General features: G+C 53.3%; 1 protein-coding gene across 11 annotated transcripts in view; it reads left to right on the top strand.

Annotated features, from left to right (window-relative positions):
- Positions 1–18971, top strand: part of CTIF (cap binding complex dependent translation initiation factor) — a 327569-nt gene that overhangs the window by 223751 nt on the left and 84847 nt on the right. For all 11 annotated transcript variants that reach the window (XM_054461009.2, XM_054461013.2, XM_054461010.2 and 8 more), the window contains one exon: positions 2024–2323. In XM_054461009.2, coding sequence (XP_054316984.1) covers positions 2024–2323 — 300 coding nt within the window. The remainder of the gene's footprint in view (positions 1–2023; positions 2324–18971) is intronic.

Genomic DNA, 18971 nt, shown 5'->3' on the forward strand with positions numbered 1-18971 from the left:
CCCAGAGGCCAGGCCCAAGGTCCACACTCAGGCAGGATAAGGCAGGTCAGACCTCTTCTTGGATCCACTCTTGAAGGTGAGATGCTGCTCCCAGTATCCTCCCCACCAAGTCCTCTAGAGTTCTGCTAAATGTAACTGCAGGGCAGCAGAGTGGAAACAGCACGGGGCTTTAGAGAGCAGCTGAGCAGGCTCAGACTCACTTTGCCTTTGACTGGATGGGTGGTCTTGGGCAAGTCACCTAACTTCCCTGAGCCCCAGTTACTCATCTGTAAAATGGGTGTTAATACTACACACCTTGCTGGGAGACTGTGAAGGTTAAATATAATAACGTGGACAGATATGTTCTTGTGGGTAGTTCCTATTCTATATGCAGACCACTGTTCCTGCCCTGGGGCCCAGATGGTCTGAAGAGAGGGGTACATGTGGGAATGGAACAGAGAAGGTAGATCTATAGCACCTATAGATCAGTTTCAAGGACTCCACTCAGGTGAGGCCTTCTGAACTCCTGGATCAAGAAGACATGGGCTCAGGCTCAGGCTGGGTCACTCCCCACTCTGCTAGTTGCTCACTCTAAAAAAGGGTAAATCCTAGGTGGCCAACCAGCCACATCCTAAACATTTTCATCAGGGAGAGCAACACTTTCCTTCTCCCTTTCAAGAGACAGGTAAAGCGTGAGATGTCTCTTGGGGTGGGGAGTTGTGTCCTGTTAACTTTACCCAGGGACTCAAGATTAGCCTTCCCTGAAGAGGTGGTTGGGTTTGAGGAGAAGAACTAGGATACCCTATTCCTTCACCCAGGATTCAGCCCTTTCTTTTTTTTTTTTTTTTTTTTTTTTGAGACAGAGTCTTGCTCTGTCGCCCAGGCTGGAGTGCAGTGGCGCAATCTTGGCTCACTGCAAGCTCCGCCTCCCGGGTTCATGCCATTCTCCTGCCTCAGCCTCCTGAGTATTTAGTTCTCAAGCCAGAGACTAGCTGCCCTTGGAACTCGATCCCACCATGGAAGGGCTCAAGGAAAGCTATAGATTTTCTTGTCTAACCTCACCGTGTTACCTATGAGGAAACTGAGGCCCAGAGAGTGAAATCACTTACCCAAAGCCACACAGCTAGAGGCAGAGAGTGGGATCTGGAACCTTGGTCTGTGCCTTCTAGCCCAGAGCTTCTATTGTCGGGGACAGAAGAACAAGCTTGGATCTCCTTTCATGACCCTGACCCTGCCGTTTCAGCCAGATCTCACTTCCCTGCAGTTAAGTTATTCCCATTCTTGGCCACCAAGAATGAGTCAACACAATAAGATGACATTTTTTTCTTCTTCAAGCCCCTGGTCTGGTCCTAGTTGCAGTGAAACCTCATAAGGCTGTAGAGCTTTTTACTTGTAATATCCCTCCTAGAAGCACCAACTGTTTTAGTGGCACATGGGAGGATTCCTTGGTGTGTGGCATATGTCTACAGAAGACCAGCACAGTCTCCACAGGACAAAAAGCCAGGGCTGTGCCCACAGGGGGCCCTATGCCCAGAGAACAAGTCATCCTTGGGCATTCGGAGCTGAGGGTGTGGGGGACAAGGTGGCCACTGCCTGGGCCACTTTTAACTACCACTGCAGGCATTTTGGATCTGACCTGCCTTCCTGACCAAGTCTTCCTACCCTCATTTTCTCTTTGGCCCGATTTCATATTTGTTATCTTATTTCCTCTTTCATAGGCTCCATTAAATCATTTCTAGATTAAGACATTTGATGGAAAAATAAACAAAAAAAGCCAATGTATATGAGAATCCTGGGTAGGAGCTAGAACCCAAAAACAGTATCAGCCCTATGGATGTCATAGGGGCCAAGAAAAAAAGGCAACAAGGAGCTTTTGGCACATGAGGGGTCTTTGGTGGAGGTTCCCAGAGGGACCAGCCCTCAGATCCAGGAAAGTAGGCCTGGTCCTGCTTTCTGGGGGTGGCCACCCTCTTTCCACCAGGACACCCCTGCACAGAGACCTCGGCTTCACTCAGGCACATTCATTTGTCTCTGACACCCCCAGGATGAAGTGGCCGTGGAGACGACCACTCCCCAGCAGAACAAGATGGACAAGCTGATCGAGATCCTGAACAGCATGCGGAACAACAGCAGCGATGTGGACGCCAAGCTCACCACCTTCATGGAGGAGGCCCAGAACTCCACCAACTCCGAGGAGATGCTGGGTGAGATCGTGCGCACCATCTACCAGAAGGCTGTGTCCGACCGCAGCTTCGCCTTCACCGCTGCCAAGCTCTGCGACAAGATGGCGCTCTTTATGGTGGAGGGGACCAAGTTCCGGAGCCTTCTCCTCAACATGCTGCAGGTAACCGGCCGCCACCGCCCAACGCCCCCTGCCCCTCTGTGTTCGGTGAGTTCTTCCTAGTGAGAAGGCTGCGAGTTCTGGCCACAGTTGGACTTTTCCCAAGTTCTGCCCTTGCCCGATTAATTATAGAAAACACAAAGGCAGTTAAGGGGCCAGGAATGAGCGGCTGGATTTGTGTGTGTTTATGTGTGGGCTCCCTGGTTACGATGGACCAATATAATTTTATAGGTGCTTTATGTTTAACCAGCCTTTCCCACTTTCTATTTTCATAAGAGGCTGGCTCTTGGTCTCAACCTGGCTCTGTGCTTTGACCTCTCCACATCCAAGCAGACAGGAACTTGCTGTGGACTTCTCTTTTCCTCCTCCTTCCACCCAGGGCTAGGTCCTTAGACCTTTGCAGATATGCAGTTGGTCATCGCTGGTAGTGAGATGGGTTTGAGCAAAGCCACACATGAGCAGAAAAGGGATAGTCTGTTTGCCGACACACTATGGCTCCTGGGCAGAGGGAAGGCACAGCGATGCAAGACTGTCTTCATCCTTGCTCTTTCCCTCTTAATATCCCTTCACCTCCAAGAGTGTAACCCCACCCCTGATCATTGCTTCCTCCATGGAGACCCGCGTCCAGTGGGTGTCGTGGGAGTGGGCGCATGCACTTGGATGGAGCTTAGCAATGTTTCATCTCACAAGTACCTGCTTGTCTGTATGGGCAGTAGCAGATGAGCTGGTGACCCCAGAACTGGTGACATCAGGGAGAGATAGCAGGGTCATGGGATGGTGGCCACACCAGGTCCTGGGACTGTCCTTGGAGACTCTTGGCTGGGGGAGAGCCATTTCTCCTTTCCTCCTATTTTGTATTTTAGAGACTAGTTGAGATACAAAGTGAGTTGCTGGTCCAGATGAGATAAAATGGTAGTTTCCAAGTAATGAAGTAGAATGGCAGGCTATAGGGCCATCTTAACTAGGGTGACCATACAATAGATCATCCAAACTGCAACACTTGTGAAAGTCAAAGGGGGTTCAGTTCATAATTATGCCTAGACAACAGGTGTAAACAAGGGCATATGGCCACCCTCACCTTAACCATGTGGTTCGCAGTCTGCCATCTTCCCTAAAAGCTGGGAGGAAGTTGCCGCTAAGGCCACCTCCACATGCAGCCGGCAGGGCTCCATCCCCACCCACCCTCTCCTCTGCATGTGAATTGCACTCACTGCAACATGAGCCCTCCCTGGCCAGCCTGGGCTGCTTCTTTTCCTGCTCCAGGCCCTGATCAGGTTCCCATTCCTGGATCGCCCACACTCCCCTGGTGACGAATTCCCGCATTACCTGAGGGATTTGCACATGGGGCATGTTCCTCACGGGCCGGAATGTCCTGGGAGCGTGTGGAGAGTGGCGGGCAAAGAAGCCTGTCTGCCACAAAGCACCCGGCACAGGGGAGTCAGGGACAGCATCAGCCTATGGTCTCAGCTTCGGGTTTTGTTTTTCAAAAAAGGGCCAGGATGGGGCAAGAGTTCTAGACAGTGTTTGCCAGCTCCAAGTAACCCAGCCAGACCCAGTGGCAGACAGGCACCCAGGGCATGGGGCACTTGCGGGGAGGGCAGCTGGCTGCAGGGGCCACCTTAGATCGGGCATTTCTTCCAACCTGCCGTGGTAAGGGTGGCCTCACCCACAAGTGTCCAGCGGACCATCAATCCTGGGGAACAGTCAGCCACAAAGGGGGCCCTATGGCCCCTGCACTCACCTCTCAATCAACCACAAAGTGCACTGGCTTAGGACAGGCTCCAGATGTCCCAGCAGAAAGGGAACCTGTTTGGCTGCGTTTAACTCAACCAAGTCCTCTGCATTCCCCAGCTAAGAACTTCTTGTGGGATTAGTGTGCTGAGAGACAGTTTGGCAAACACTACAGCAGGGAAAAAAACACAAAATTGAAAGCTGGGAAGCAAGGATTCCAGACCTGATTCGTTTGTCATCAGTTGGAGCTTGGCCTCTATAGTTCCCTGGGAAAGTGCAAGCAACAGCCTTCGTCAGCGTACCCTCGATTTTGCACTGCTGGAGATGAGCCGGGGCCCCGGGCAGGGGCACGAGGGACCCCGTGTGAGCCTTTCCCTTTCTCATGCTCCCGAGGCCTTGCCATTAGTAGGAAACTGTCCTGGGTCCCCCTGAGTCCTCACAAACCCACTCACCGCATATAGTGGCTCAATGGTAGGTCTGTCATGAGTGATGCAGGCTTTGGGACCAGCCCAAGAGACCTAGTCCTGCAGGTGCCACCTTGTCTCTGGGGCAGAGAACTGGCACTCCACATCCTGCTCCCCACCCCCCACCAGCCAGGCTGAACCTCCCACTACACACTGCATGGACAGACTCTCCCCCAGAATTCACTTCTCTGTCCCACTCTGAGCATGCACCTCCCCCTGAAGCATCTCACACTCCTACTTCAGGTGGTGCTGGGGCCCCACTTTCCAGGAAGCACTGGCCCTTCTCCTGTCCCAGCACCTCTCATCCTGCAGCCACAATGTTCAGTCACCCTCCTAGTATTCACTGAGTATTTCTAGTGTGCCAGCCACCAGCCTGGGGACTGAGGATACAGCAGTCAGTCAATGGGCACAGCTTTGTCCTTAAAAGGTTTGCAGTGAAGAAGGAGTTGAACTTAAACCAATGGCCACATGAATCCACAGTGACAAACTGGGGTGCGTGCTGTTACTGCCCCCCTATCTTGGGCTCTCGGAGGTGGGAACCCCTCTACTTTCTGCACCTCTGTATCCCAGGGGCTACACAGTGCCTGGTGCTGGAGGGCCCTCGGTAGTCATAGAGAAATGGATGTCTGAAAAGGAAGGCACTGGAAGCCTCCCTTCTCCCGGGCTAGGGGCCTGCAGGGACAGCTGAAGTCCAGGGCAAGAAGGGAACCCCCCCACCCAAGACAGTCACGGCTCACATTCTGAGGTTTCAGAGCAGCTCCTCCTCCCCTCCCCCACAGTGGAGGAAGCCAGCCATTTGCCTGGATGGAGTATCTTTGGGTCAGGTCTTTAGGAATCTAAATATCCACATAGGCCACCACTCACCCCTGTTTACCACCTGCAGTCCCAGCTTTCATGTGAGCCGAGGAGGGAGCCCCTTGAGAGTATAACCAGAGGCTTGATCTGCGTTCTCAGGCCTCCTGGGTGGCTAGACAAGGCCCTTTCAGCGGCCATGGGAAGGCGGGTGGACTGTGCTAGTGTGGGGCTGCCCTGATCCCACAATGACCCCCTGACTCCAAGGCCCAGAGCACACCTGAACCACATCTGGCTGAGCCTCCTCAGGCGCTGTGCCTTCTCTCTGCAGCCAAGGAGACAGAGGTGGAGTGGGCCTTTCTGGACAGCATAATTCATGGCCCCTCCCCACCCAAACCCGAGAGGTGCAAGAAAAGAAAGCGATGGGCTGGGCTCAGCAAAACCTGCTTTCCCTCTTAACACCTCCAGGGATGTCTTTTTTCACCTGACTTCATTTTCTGGCAAACTATGTTTGCATCCCTTCCTGGCAGGCAGTTCTAGACCAAGCCTGCACAGCCCTCCCCTCTGCTTCCTCCCTGAGGTTTGCATTCAGCTCCATCCACTCAAGGCCCATCTGGCTCTCGGTCCCCAACCAGCACCTGGTTGGGTTTGGCAGCCTCCGAGATGCCCCCATAGGATCAGGTTCAGCTACCACTTCCACACACAAGTTCTGGGACCCGGCTTAGCAATGCAGGCTACAAAGGGGACAGGGTGTGAAGTGCCTCCTTAGCACAGCTCCCAGCAGCCGTCTTCACACTTCGTTCTCCCTGGCTGACTTCTCTTGCTGCCAGGGCTCCAATGATGGGAGCCGGCAGCATGGAGGGAGAGGGGCAACCGCAGGTGTGGTAAGCATTCTGTAGCAGAGGTCTGAGGGCTCTTGCCAAGCTGGGGTGCAGCCCCCATGGAGTGGGAAGTACAGGGTGGGTGAAGGGAGAAGGTCTAAGGTCCTTTAACCCTTCCCAGCCAGACTCAGCACTGCTATCTCAAGGAACCCAGAAGCAGCATTCTCATGAGCCATGACAGTGCTGGAGACCCTGGGGTCTCAGAGGACCCTGTCACCAATCCCACAGCTCCAAAATGGTCTTCAGTTTTTACATCCAAGCCAATTCCTTTTTGCCTGAAATGTGGCCCTTTTATTAGTAGTGTCCTTGTAAGTAAAATTCTATTTATTAAACAGACATTTCTTTTTTTTTTTTTACTTTGTATTTTACTTTATTTTATTTTTTAATTATTTTTTTCTTTTTTTAATTATACTTTAAGTTCTAGGGTACATGTGCATAACGTGCAGGTTAGTTACATATGCATACATGTGCCATGTTGGTGTGCTGCACCCATTAACTCGTCATTTAACATTAGGTATATCTCCTCATGCTATCCCTCCCCCCTCCCCCCACCCCACAACAAAACAGACATTTCTTAGTGTGCCAAGCATGTTGTCTTTATTAGGTCAGGGGTTCTCAAACCGGAATGTGCATATGAATCACGTGGGATTTTGTTTAAATGCAGATTCAGATGCAGGAGGCCTGGGATGGGTTTGAGATTCTGCGTTTCAAACATGCTCCTGGTAGATGCTAGCGCTCTAGTCCAGGGACCACAGTGGGAAGTCACAAGGCATTGAATGACTGATGGTTTGTAGGTGGTGGCTCTGTTTCATAGATGGGCAAACTAAGGCACAGTCTGTCATCAGTGTGACTGTCAGTGTGGAGGTCTGGCCTGGGAATATTGCATTTCAGATGCTGGGTCTTCTTTAGGTCAGTGGTTCTCAGCCTCGCTGTGCATGAGAATCATGAGAACACAGCAGGCAGGGGGCCTACCCCTAATCAGTTGAATTAGATTCTCCAAGGACACAACCTGGGCATTCGTTAGCCAGGGTGGAACACCACCATTGAGGGGACACCCCAGAGACACCGAACTGTTTCATCGCGGCCACTTATGAATCAGCTGGCTCTGCCTGTCATGCCGCGAACTAGTCAAGAAATACCTGCCAGGTGCTGGGCTCTCTGCTGAGCCATGGGGGAAAACTCCCAGCCTGAGCTGGCAGGAGAACCCCGTTACACAGGAGGCCTCAGCTGCTGAGAACATGCCTTCCACTCCCCCAGCCTCAGGCTCTTCTCGTCATCACCCTGAACCTCCTCCTTGGTGAGATGAAAGCCACCTCTTCTCTCCCACTGCCTCCATTTCTCTCTGTCCTCAGCTCCTTTTCCCATTTGCCTTTTCCTTGGCCTGGGATATGTGTTGGAACAGCTATCACATGTTTTAGGAAAAGGGCCTCATTCTCACCCACAGTGCCAGGCTGTACCAGAGGCTGGGCCGCACTTCGCAGTTCAGCCTGTCTCCCCGTACCCCTTCCCACCAAGGCTCCCAACTTCTCCGGCTTTGCAGGGTCCTGACTGCAGACTAGACTGACTAACTAGATGATGTGCATTGATTGTTTCCGACTTCCAGGAGAATGTGGACTGCCCAGGGTGCCTGGGTTAGAGAAGGAACCAAAAGTTTCCCTGGATCCTCATCAGGGAATTGTGGTGTGATACAGGGCGGTGAAGGGGCTCCAGTTTCACAGAGAAGTGAAGAACGAGTGTGCCTCTTTTTATGGGACCTTTGGAATGACAGGAATGGAAGCCTGAGCCCCCTCCACCCAGCACTGCCCTGTCACTGCCCCGGGACGTCCACGTGGGCTCTGGGAATGCTCCTTTGCTGAGACAGGCTTGGGTAGTACAAGTTCAAGCCCTCCTCTGTTGAAATGTGTGTGCTCTGTTTAGCCAAGAGGTGTCTGCATCCGAGCTATGCAGAGCAAAGTATTATTAGAGCCGGCATCAGTGTGTCTGTAACTGAACCCAGCTCTCCCTAGCAACCGTTGCCAACAACACATCTAACAGAAGGATGCGATACCTTTTTTTGAAAAAAAAAAATTAGTCTCAACCAAGTCATAAACACAGCAGGCCTGTTGTGAAAAGACAACACAAAATCAGAATCTGGTGTGTGACCAGATTTCAAAATAAATTGCTCTTCTCTAGAAACTTCTAGAAGACAGCCCGTTAAAAAGCTGACCTTGAGCTAAAGAGCGGAGAAACTCTTCAGAGTTTCTGGCTGGGTCATCATCAAGCATTGTGTTTTGGGCTTTTCATACATAGAAGCTCAGTTGAGTGGTGACTCTGTGGGGTCTCTGGGAATGACTTTAGCCCAGAAGGGGCACTCAAGATTTTCTAGCTTGGCTTTCCTTATCAGTGAATCTCTCAAGTGGGAGACAAGCTTGAAGATGTATCTTACCCTCACCTCATACTGGATGTGTGTGTTGCCCCCACTTCTACCCCTGTTTCTCCCATCCTCCTGCCCCTCTCCTTGTCCCATGTTTTCAGGCTTGGGAAGAAAACCTGGGCCATTCCTCTAACTCTCTTCCTAAGGGGAAAACCTCCTTCTCTTGTGATTCTCTCAAGGTCTCTGGAAAATCAAGTCATTCCCCTTTTGTCAGAAGTTTGAAGTTCCTAACTGTTGTCTTTTACATAGGAAGGGAGGAGGGAGACTGATATCGATTCCTGGAGTCTGGGTTGTAAACTCCTAGATGGCCAGAATCCTGGCCGAGTTATCGGCCGTCCCCAGCTCCTGGCTTCATGGTTCATAGTAGATGCTCAGGAAATGGCTGTGGAAGGGAGGCGTGGAACCATGAGTCATGGGTACCAATGCTCTCTGGGGCATGAGGGGCTTTGAAACTCTTCTGAGCACTTTCCTGTGTGTGAAGGGGAGGTAGGTTCCAGGGCAGGGATCCCTCCCCAGGCTTATACATGGGGAAAGTGGCTCAGTGAGGCTGCAAGTTTCACCCAACATCACGAGGCTAGCTGGAGCTTCTAGCTCCCATGCCACATCCTAAATAGGGTGTAAGGCTCAAAAGCTTGGGAAAATCAAGAATCCATATCATGGTTGGGAGCAATGGCTCATGCCTGTAATCCCAGCACTTTGCAAGGCCAAGGCAGGAGGATTGCTTGAGGCCAGGAGTTTGAGACCAGCCTGGGCAACATAAAAAGACCCCATCTCTGAAAAAACAAAAAAAAAATAGGCAGGTGTGGTGGCATTGCTACTGAAGCCCCAGCTACTCCAGAGGCTGAGGCAGGAGGATCCATTCAGGCCAGGAGTCAAGGCTGCAGAGAGCTAGGACCCTGCTGTTGCGCTCCAGTGTGAGCGACAGAGTGAGACTCTAAAAAACAAAAAAGAATCCATCTCAGGAAGTCATCAATTGGGATTTCAAAATCCACCCTGTGGAATAATCCCACTGTGTTTCCAGGGGTTGCTGAGTCTCTGAGCTTTCTGGGCCTCTGGAGGCCAAGGGTACCTGAAGAAACCCCTGCACTCTCCATTCGCCCTAGTCCCTATGAAACCACACAGGCTGCTGGCCCTGGTTCCCATCTCCTCCTTCCATCTTCTCCCTCTTCTCAGACCCCCTCCCTCATTTCTGCACACCCACCACTGAGCCGATGTGCACTCCAGGCATGTAAACTAATTTTAATGTTGGCCCAAGCCAGGCACACCCAGGGATAGAAGCACATTGTTCTGTGCATTCCAAAGCTTGAGCAAAATCCCTGGCCATACCCACATCGAGCTCCCCTCCACCAGTTGCTAGAAATCAGAAAGGCTGAAGCAAAGGGCCAGAGGCAGTGCAAGACGCTTTCCCCGTGGGCAGGCTGTGTGGAAGCTTGCAAAAGCCCAGAAGAGGGCTGTTTTTCTAAAAATGGCTGGCATCTGAGCTCCTGCCCTGCCCCCCGCGGGTCATCTGTCCCCATGCTGAAGGCCGTGCCCTGCAAGGGACATGCAGAGTTGGCACACACATTTCCCTGAAGATGGGCACCAACAGGCCTCGGCAGGCTGGCCTGGCATCACAGGAGGCCAGCAGCCACAGGAGCTTGACCCCTGCCCAGGATTCTGTGGCAGCCCTGGGTTCCCCCAACAGGAAGAGCCAATGCCTGACTCCTATCCATGTTCTTTGCCCCCGCTGCCAGAGCCACAGTGGGTAGGAGCCGTGTGCCTTGTTGCCAAACTTGTTGTCTGCACTTGCTTCGGGATGAGTAAATATGACCTGCTTTTCTCCGATCTTTATTTCTTCTCAATGCTTATTGAGCACCTGCTATATACCACGTACTGTGGCAGGTCCTATATGTCTCTATTCATTTGCCCTCCCCTGTGGTCTTTCAATCTGTTTGTGCAAATCTTAAGCATTGCATTCAAGGACCCAGGTGGGATACCTCAACGTCAATGCTTAGACCAAATCGCCCTGACTGTTCAATTTGGGTGGGGCTGGGGAACATGCGGCTTCCAGGAGTGCTAAGCCTGTGGTTCTCTCTGGAGCTTTGAAGTGCTCAGTGAGACAGAGCAGCCAATGACCGGATCATAAACAAGCATTTTGATTTTTGAATCCGAAAATAAGCAGAGGAAAGAAAATGACCACTGATCCTCAGCCAGTCCTGGAAAGTGCCCAGAAAAGCAGCATGCCAGGTGTCCAGTCATCATATCATCAGGGGGGCCTTGGGTGCTGCTGCTGTGCCAACTACTGCCCCAGGCCCCCAGAGACCAGTGAGCTTCCTGCAAAACCAAGTGCCCAGCTTCCTGCCTCTTCGCCACTGTGCCACTGCTATGTTCTTCAAAATCACAGAGAGCCCGCTCCTGAGAAATTCCGAAGTGCCTGTCTGTGCATGGCATGGGCTTTTACAAGTCTCATGGGCAGTCTACTGCAGGCCTTGTCAGAGACTCTAGATGTGCAGAGGCTGAGGGAGCCTTGGACAAAAGTCACTCCTTTCCCGTGAAAATGGCCATTGCCCTGTGTTGTTAGGAGCGTGGGTGGTTCAGGAGGGGAGAGCAAGACCAGCCTGCAGCTTCACGAATCAGGTCAGCTGAGCCATCTGGAGCAGACAGGTGTGGGTTGTGCCCCTGAATCTCATTTCTCTAGACAGGATTTCTTGCCCTGAGGCAGCAACGCTAAGGCCTGAGGAGCAGCAAACCTGTGCAGTAGCATCGATTGCTGCCTTGATGCTGATCTTGAGCATTTAAAACGTGTCTCTGCACCCACGTTTCTGTCCTGGAAGGGATGATTGGGTTGTGGTAGAGCTTAAATAAGGTAATGCATGCATGGACCCCAGCTCTGAGCCACACCAACTCAGATGGCTCCATCAGTGTGCGTGCCCTGCCCTGGTGGGATGAACTGGGAGGCCCTTCTAACTTTATCACATCCTGGATTCCCAAAGACCACCCCATGCCTCAGTCTTGGGCAGCATTTCCATTTCCCCCTCCTACGCTGATTAAGTGTGGAACAACGAGGGCAGGCAATGAGTGCTTTTAGACTATTGTTTTCCTGGGCGGTGGGCCCAGGATTGACAGGTGTACTCTTCCTCCTAGTCAAATCTGCCTCCTCCAGGAAACCTTCCCTGATCTCCCAGCCCGGGGACCTCACCTTCCTCTGACTCTTGAACATTTACCATGTGTCCCTTTCATGGAGTCTTCTGGGCTCCCCTGTTTAAGTTTTCTTATCTGAGACTTGTGTCCATGGATGTCTTGGGGCAAATAATGTGTCTGGGTCATCTCTGTGTCCCACCACCATACTGGTACACACAAGGTATTCAGCAGGCATCAGCTGGCTGGCTCCAGGAGCTTCCTTCACTGGGGAGGAAGGAGCATGGATAGGCAGGCGTGGGAATAGCGCAGGCCACAGCCACAAAAGGGAATGGCCTGGGGTTTTCTCCCTCTCGCTTCTGGGCCAGCAGAGCTTTACCCAGGTCAGGAATTATTTCACCATCACCCGTGTCCCTTGCCAGACCGTGTCCTCTTCCCTGCATGCCCTCACCCCCCACCCAGGGTTCATTTTCCCTGCTAAATCCCCTGATAGAACTTGGCCGGGCACTGCCCTGTCTGAGGCTGCCACGCCGAAGCAGGCCCTGCAGATAAGTGGGTTACTGGAGAAGGCCAGCTCGGGTGTCCCAGGCCCCAGAGGGTCACCCCTGGCTGGCTGGCAGCTCACCCCCAGCACCTCCTCCTCCTGCTTCCCCGGAGCCAGGCAGGCAGGAGACAGCAGATCCTTCCCCGCAGCTCTGTGAGCGGCCGGCCCCCAGCCGCCGCGGGGAATCTGAGCTATGCTAAGCGGCTCCAGATCGCAGCATCTCTGCCCCGCCCGGGCACGGCCGGCCCAGACAGGGCGCCTCTACCTGCCGTGGCTGCCGCTGGAAAGCTGGCACCGCCTGGGCCGATGGAAAAAATCTCCCTGTGGGTTATGCAACTGCTCACCGCCCTGTCCCTGGCTCCCCAGGGAGGCTCCCAGCCACTACCAAGGGGGAGCAGTGGCCCCTGGGCAGGAAGGGGACTGCAGAGGGTCACTCTTTCAAAAGGAAGAAAATAGTGTTGCGTTATCTGAGGTCCTCCTCTGGAACCAGCCTGTGCATGGCGCCAAGGTGTTTCCTGAAAATGCTTAAGTAGCTCAGAGGCCTGCCCCAGTAGTATAGCAAGGAAGGAGCTAAACCTAGCGGGAGGGAGTGGCCACAGAGGAGGAAGAGGGCAGGACAGCTTTGTTACTGTTTTTCTTTTCTTTTCTTTTTGGCAAATTATTATTGCAGTAAAATATACCATAAAATTCACCATCTTAACTAGTTTTAAGTGCACAGTTCAGCAGTACCCCGCATACCTACAATGTTGGACAATGCCCATGGCCATCCCCCGCCACCCCACCAAACCCTCTCATCACCCCAAACAAAAGCCCTGTACCCACCATAACTCCCCTACAGCAATGACTCCCCTACAGCAATGCCTCCCCTCCATCTTCCATCTCCATGAATTCACCCACTCTACAAATAGCACACATGGGATATCATACAATATTTTTCTTTTTGTGCCTGGCTTATTTCACTTCGCATCATGGTTTCAAGGTTTATTCATGTGTCAGAATTCCCTTCTTTTTCATGGCTGACTAACATTCCATTTTATGTCTATACCACATTTTGTTTATCCATTTATCTGTCAATGGGCACTTGGTTTTCTTCCACCTTTTGGCTATTGTGATTCATGCTGATAGGAGCATGCAGGCACAAATATCTGTTTGAGTCCCCGCTTTTGATTCTTTGGGGTATATACCTAGAAGTGGAATTGCTGGATCATATGGAAATTTTATCTTTAGCTTTTTGAGTATGTGTCAAACTGTTTCCAGGAAGGGTGTTTTTGATGCAGGAAATATCATGAACCAAGAGCCAAAGAAATGACACAACTGAGGGACAATAAGGACACTGCCTTACTGAAATTCAGCTGAGAGCTGGAGGAAGTCTATAAGGGGGACCGACTAAGAGGCAGAAGGATCTGGACTTTATAAAGTGGGACTCAGGGAACCATTGTGGGTTCTTGAGATGTAGAGTTCCAGGATCAATTAAAAATCATAGACCAGTGTAGACTTGCAGGAAGGATCTATAGATCATCCAGTCCAACCCCCTCGTATTACAGATGAGAGACTTGAGGCCTGGGGAGGTTGAAAGAGGCCATGAAGACATGTTGATAGGTCATAGGATGATGGACTTAAAGATGTTTTACATCAGAGAACCAGGGGTTCTAGGTAGCCGCGGTGATCTCTTGTGGAGAGGGAGCATACCCAGGCTTAAGCCTGCCCCTCAAAGACCTGAGCTGTGATGGCAGGCCTCATTTCCCCGCCCTACTCTCAGGAGCCTGCTCTCTGGCCCCTGGCTCATGGAACTGTGGCATTTCCACCACCGCCCCCACCAGCCAGAGGCAGGAGCTGGGGTTGCCTGCCATGGGGAACTGTGCTCCCCTAGCTCTGGTCCCCTTCCTTCAGTAAGTGCCATGGTGGGCTCCAAGAGCTTCTGGGACAAGTCAGTGGGCATCTTCGAACCAGAGCCCCTGGGTGAGCAGGCTTCCCCAGGGGTACATAGCCTGTATTCCAGAGAGGGCCCCTAACATTGGCCTGTGGGCCGCTGATAGGAAGAATGGATAGAGACTCCGCACAAGGTGCCCCACCCTCGGCCCTGGTGCCCCTCCCCACGCTGCTGTGGGCTTATCTCCTTGTTGCCCTTCGCCCATACCAACCTGCGTGAGCTGTGTTTCTGATGCCTAGAATGAACCAGAAGGGAGTTGAGGGGACAGAGAGGGAGAGGAACAGGAAGAGGAGATGACTGGACAACTCTTTCAGCAGCCAGCAGGAATGCCACACTTGCCTTCAACCCCCCGCTCTAAGAGTATTTATACCCATAGTGTTCAGGGTGGCCAGGTTCCATCTCCTCTAGATAAAGAGCAGGCCCCCTTATGGAGACAGAGGTCTCCCCAGCTCCCCTCCAGACAGCCACCAAGAGGTCAGGAGCACACAGAGTGCACAGCGCAGTGCACGGAAGGAAGGCGCTGTTGCAGGGGCAGCCATCGGTGCCTGGGTTAGTCTGAGGCCAATCGGCATCACGTGAGCAATTTAAACCCATGTTGTGCCCAAAGGCCAGCTTTTCCTACTTCTAGGTCTTCCCTGTCTGGGCCCCTCTGTCCAGGAGAGGTGGAAACACTCGACCAGAAGCAAAACCATGGGCACAGGGAGTCTGCATCGTGCTGGCTCAGCATGGCTCTGCCCTTGAAACCCAGAGCCTAGAATAAGGGGTCCCTGCACACCGCCAGAGTGCCTCACTGCCTCCCACCTAGAGCTCAGGTTTAAAGGCCTTCACTCGGTATCAGGGCCCAGAGCTCTGAGTCTTCAGGGAAAAACAGCGGCCTCTTTGGGGGGAACAGGGAGGAACCTGCAGGGAACGACCCTCCCTTAACCCTTTGCTGGCCCTTCCGGGAGAGATCCCAGGTCCCAGCGTGAGAGAAGCTTCAGACCACTTTGAAGTATGAGGACAGGCATGCTCAAAATCGTCCCCCCCACCAGCTCCCCCTTGACAGTGCCCAGCCTGAGACCGACTGTATTCCAGAGAAGTCTGTATGCACCCAGGTCATTCACACCCAGACCCATTAAGCAGAGAGGGCGTGGGAGCCAGCACGTCACCATGTCATGCCCCTGCCTCCCAGTTTTCCGCAGAGCAAACGCCATACCAAAGAAGGGGGTAGCTTAGGAGGTATTTGGGGATAGCCAGACTCCAGCTAAAGCGCGTGAATAGCTATAATCGGAATAAATGCATTCTTGAGCAGCTGCGTATCGGAGCACCGCATATTGGACCCATACTTAGCATGGACCCCATTAGGCAACCGTCATTGCATTATTCTGAGTATTAAAAAAAATGTGGCAAGGGGAGTAATAGCTCTAAAGTGGGGTTCGAAGCACAGTCACCTGGAATCAGCCTTCCCTGCCATGGAACCTTCCTTTAATGCCTTACCACCTGTGGCATAAGAAATAACTCAAGCGGCCAAGAGCCAGCCACCTCCCTCTGGCTCTAGTTGTGGTACCATGCAGCTGGTTGACTCTGGATGGATCTCACAGCGTGGCAGCCCTCCACTTACTCTTCTGTTAAATGGGGTCATAATAACCATCTCCTCCCCCTGCCTACTGCACTGACATTATCATTGTTAAAATCCACTGAAATGCCTGACTTTTACCTGTGTTCCCTTAAGACTCCTCCTCCAGGAGAAACTTGTGAATTTCATAGCAGCATGTTTTTCCTTTTCCTTTTGATGAATCCATTCATTCAAGGTTCTTAGGGGAGGTCCCAGGCAGGGAAAGAGCCCTGCGATGCCCACGCAGAGATTCTTCCACAAGTCCAGGGGCCCCCGGCACAGTAGGACTTGAGGTTTGGGTGCAGCACTGTAGACAGCCCAGGATCCAGCCACAAGGAAAGCTCTCCAAGGGGCCCTGGGACTGGCCTGGAGGCCCCACAGGGTGCCCTGAGCTCAGTACTGTGAAACCCCAGTGAAACAGGCACTGGCCTCTGCCTGACACATAAAGGGGGGGCAGGAGCAGCTCAGCCAGAGGGCAGTTTAGGAACATCAGAGGAAGGGGCAAGCCCTGTAAGTGGAGTAGGTTGAGGAAGGCTTCCTGGAGGAGGAAGCATGAAGGAAGAGTCAGGATCTGGGTGGATGGAAGACAACAAGAGGATCTGTAAGTGGCAGGACCCTTTGGGGGACTGGGGGTTGCAGAGGAGGGTTGGGGGAGGAGGCACCGCCAGCCTGGCAGAGGGTGTCAGTCAGCAAGTCCAGGGCTGAGGCTGCCCAGCCAGGCCGTGACCCCAGGTCACCATAACCACACTGGCCTGTTCATTTTGCTGGCGCCTGCTTCTTGCCATTTCAGGCCAAGACCATATTTTCATCCAAAACTAAAACTTCTACCTCAAGAGGCATGAGTTTCCTGCCAGCCTTGGGCCGTCTTCGGCAGGCGGCAGAGTGGGCTGCTGAATCTGGGACCCTGGCCAGGCTCCAGGGCCTCTGAACCCTGGGGTTTCGCTGAGGCAGGTGGTGTGGCACCAAGGGCCTGGCATGTTAGGCCAGAAGATACCCGCCACCCCTCCCTGGTGAGGTTACTGCCTTGTAGGAGAGGGCAGGGATGCCCACCTCCATATGCCCCCATGTGCCCCGACCAGCCCCTCTTTGTGCACCAGCTGCTTCCAAGAGCTATATGGAGATGGGCGCCCACCGCCCAACCAGGCACAGAGGTGCAGTGCCCGCTGTGGGGGGGGGGGGGCCTGATGCCACCCCCAGGAGCGCTGCAGGAGCTGGAGCAGGGTTGTGCAGGAGGCTGCCATGGGGCGGGTCTGCATAGCAACCCTTGCTGCTTTCACCTCGCTCCCCTCTGCAGGAGCCCCTTTTCCTCCCCTCCCCCAAGTGGTGGAGCAGGAGGCAGAAAGTCTGAAGCCAGCTCCTCAACTAATGTCACCGTCTGAACCTCAGCATCCCCACAGGGGAAACGAGGGCACTGGGTGAGGTGTGGTCTGCGGGTCAGGTCTCCCCAGCCGTGCACCAGGCCCTCTCCAGCAGAGCCTGTGGCACCTCTGTCTGCCTCGCACAGCCCCTCGAGTGCCTTGAGCCTGTGAAGGTTGCAAGGAGGTCTAGGTCTGGGGAGAGCCTGGAACCCACTGCAGGTGGGAAGAGAAGATGGGAGCTGCTCTGTCTGCAATCTGGCAGATGTTTATCCCAAACAGGGAACCAGAAGCTGAGGATTTAAAGGCTCGGCGTGGGAGGAGGTGCTCTGGGCTGCAGGAGATCCCGTGGGGAGCCCCAGCCCTGCCTTTCCCTGGCTGGGCGACCTCAGGCCAGGCCTTCTACCCTGGTGGTGGCTTCCTCACCCATAAAACGTGGGGAGGTTCGAAGAAGTCATTTCAGACATTCCTTCCAGCTTTGTTATCCCAAAGCAGATGTGCTAGGCAAACAGAGGGTGCCTGCTAAATGCCTGTTGCTGACTGATTGGTTAGCGGGTTGACCAGTGCAGAGCAGGACCCATCCCCAACTCTCCCCACCCGGCGGGTCTGCGGTCCTGGCCGGCTCCTTCCCACCCCCCTGGCCCCATCTACAGAGTCTGGGGCCTGCTTGGCTTGTGTGTGCTGGCGGCAGCACCTGCTAGGTGGGCAGGGTGGCCTGCAGGGGGCACCAGTGTGCAAGGCCAGCCCTCCCTGCCTGGGGCCGCCTCCCAGCATCTTGGCATCCTGGGGGCTGTCCCGCAGGGAAGATTTAAACTATATAATGGTGACCGCCACCAAGCCACCCTCCTATGTGCAATTTTCAGCCTCCCTGGGATCCCAGCCCTGAGTCCAGAAACCTGAGGCTGAGAGTTGGACTAGAACCCACAGCAAGGGTCCCCTCCAGACCTCCAAAACGGGCCAGTGTAGTACTCATTCCCATTTTATACCCAAGACAACCAGGGCTCCTGGAGGCCACAGGAAGGCCACCGAGGTCTCAGGTAGCTTAGAAGGAGGACAGAGCATGGGTCCTGGATTCCCTGGGAACAGTGCCTGCCCAGAGACCCAGCTGCCCTTAGGAATGAATGAGTATCAACCAGCTGAGGCTTCATTTTCTTAAAATGCATTGGTTTGTCTAGCGTTGTTTATGTTCTTTCTCAAACAGCAGGAAGAGGTTGTGGGGAGAGCCCTGGCTGTCAACAGGCTTCTCCCATGCAATAGGGGTGGACAGAGGGACTGCAGCCAGGGTCAAGGGCAGGCCATGGGGCGGTGGGACAGAGAGCAGGCCACAGCCTCATCTGGCCTCAGTAGCCTTGTACAGAGGCAAAGGGGCTTCCGTGTGGGGTGTCAGCTCCTTCCACACCTGCCTGGACCCTGGACCCGGAAACAGGCATGCCTTGAGTCACCAGCAGTGGGCAGCCGTAGAGTCACTGTTTCAACACCGCCAATTTGTTGGTCCCACGCCTGGGGCCCCTGTGGTCATTGCAGTGTGTTTTATGGAACACTCTGCAAGGATTCCTCTTGGAGTTTTCTAGCAGCCACCCCTGTTAGGATGTTCCTAAAGTAGAAGGCAAACAGCCCACAGGGCCTCAGAATTCTAGAAAAAATGTCTGTGCACAGCATGGGAGCCTGAGCCAGGAAGGCATTCTCAGCCATCTTCTAAGGAGCCAGGTAGAAAATTGGGGTCGACTCTTTTGTAGTTACTTCCTTATTTTAGCTATTGATTCAGAAATGTTAGCTGTTCAAAGGGTACGTCATTTATCAATCGGGAGGCGGGAGCCCCAGGTCTGCGGG

The sequence above is a fragment of the Pongo pygmaeus genome, chromosome 17 (genome assembly GCF_028885625.2).
Source record: "Pongo pygmaeus isolate AG05252 chromosome 17, NHGRI_mPonPyg2-v2.0_pri, whole genome shotgun sequence".
Taxonomy (NCBI): Eukaryota; Metazoa; Chordata; class Mammalia; order Primates; family Hominidae; genus Pongo; species Pongo pygmaeus.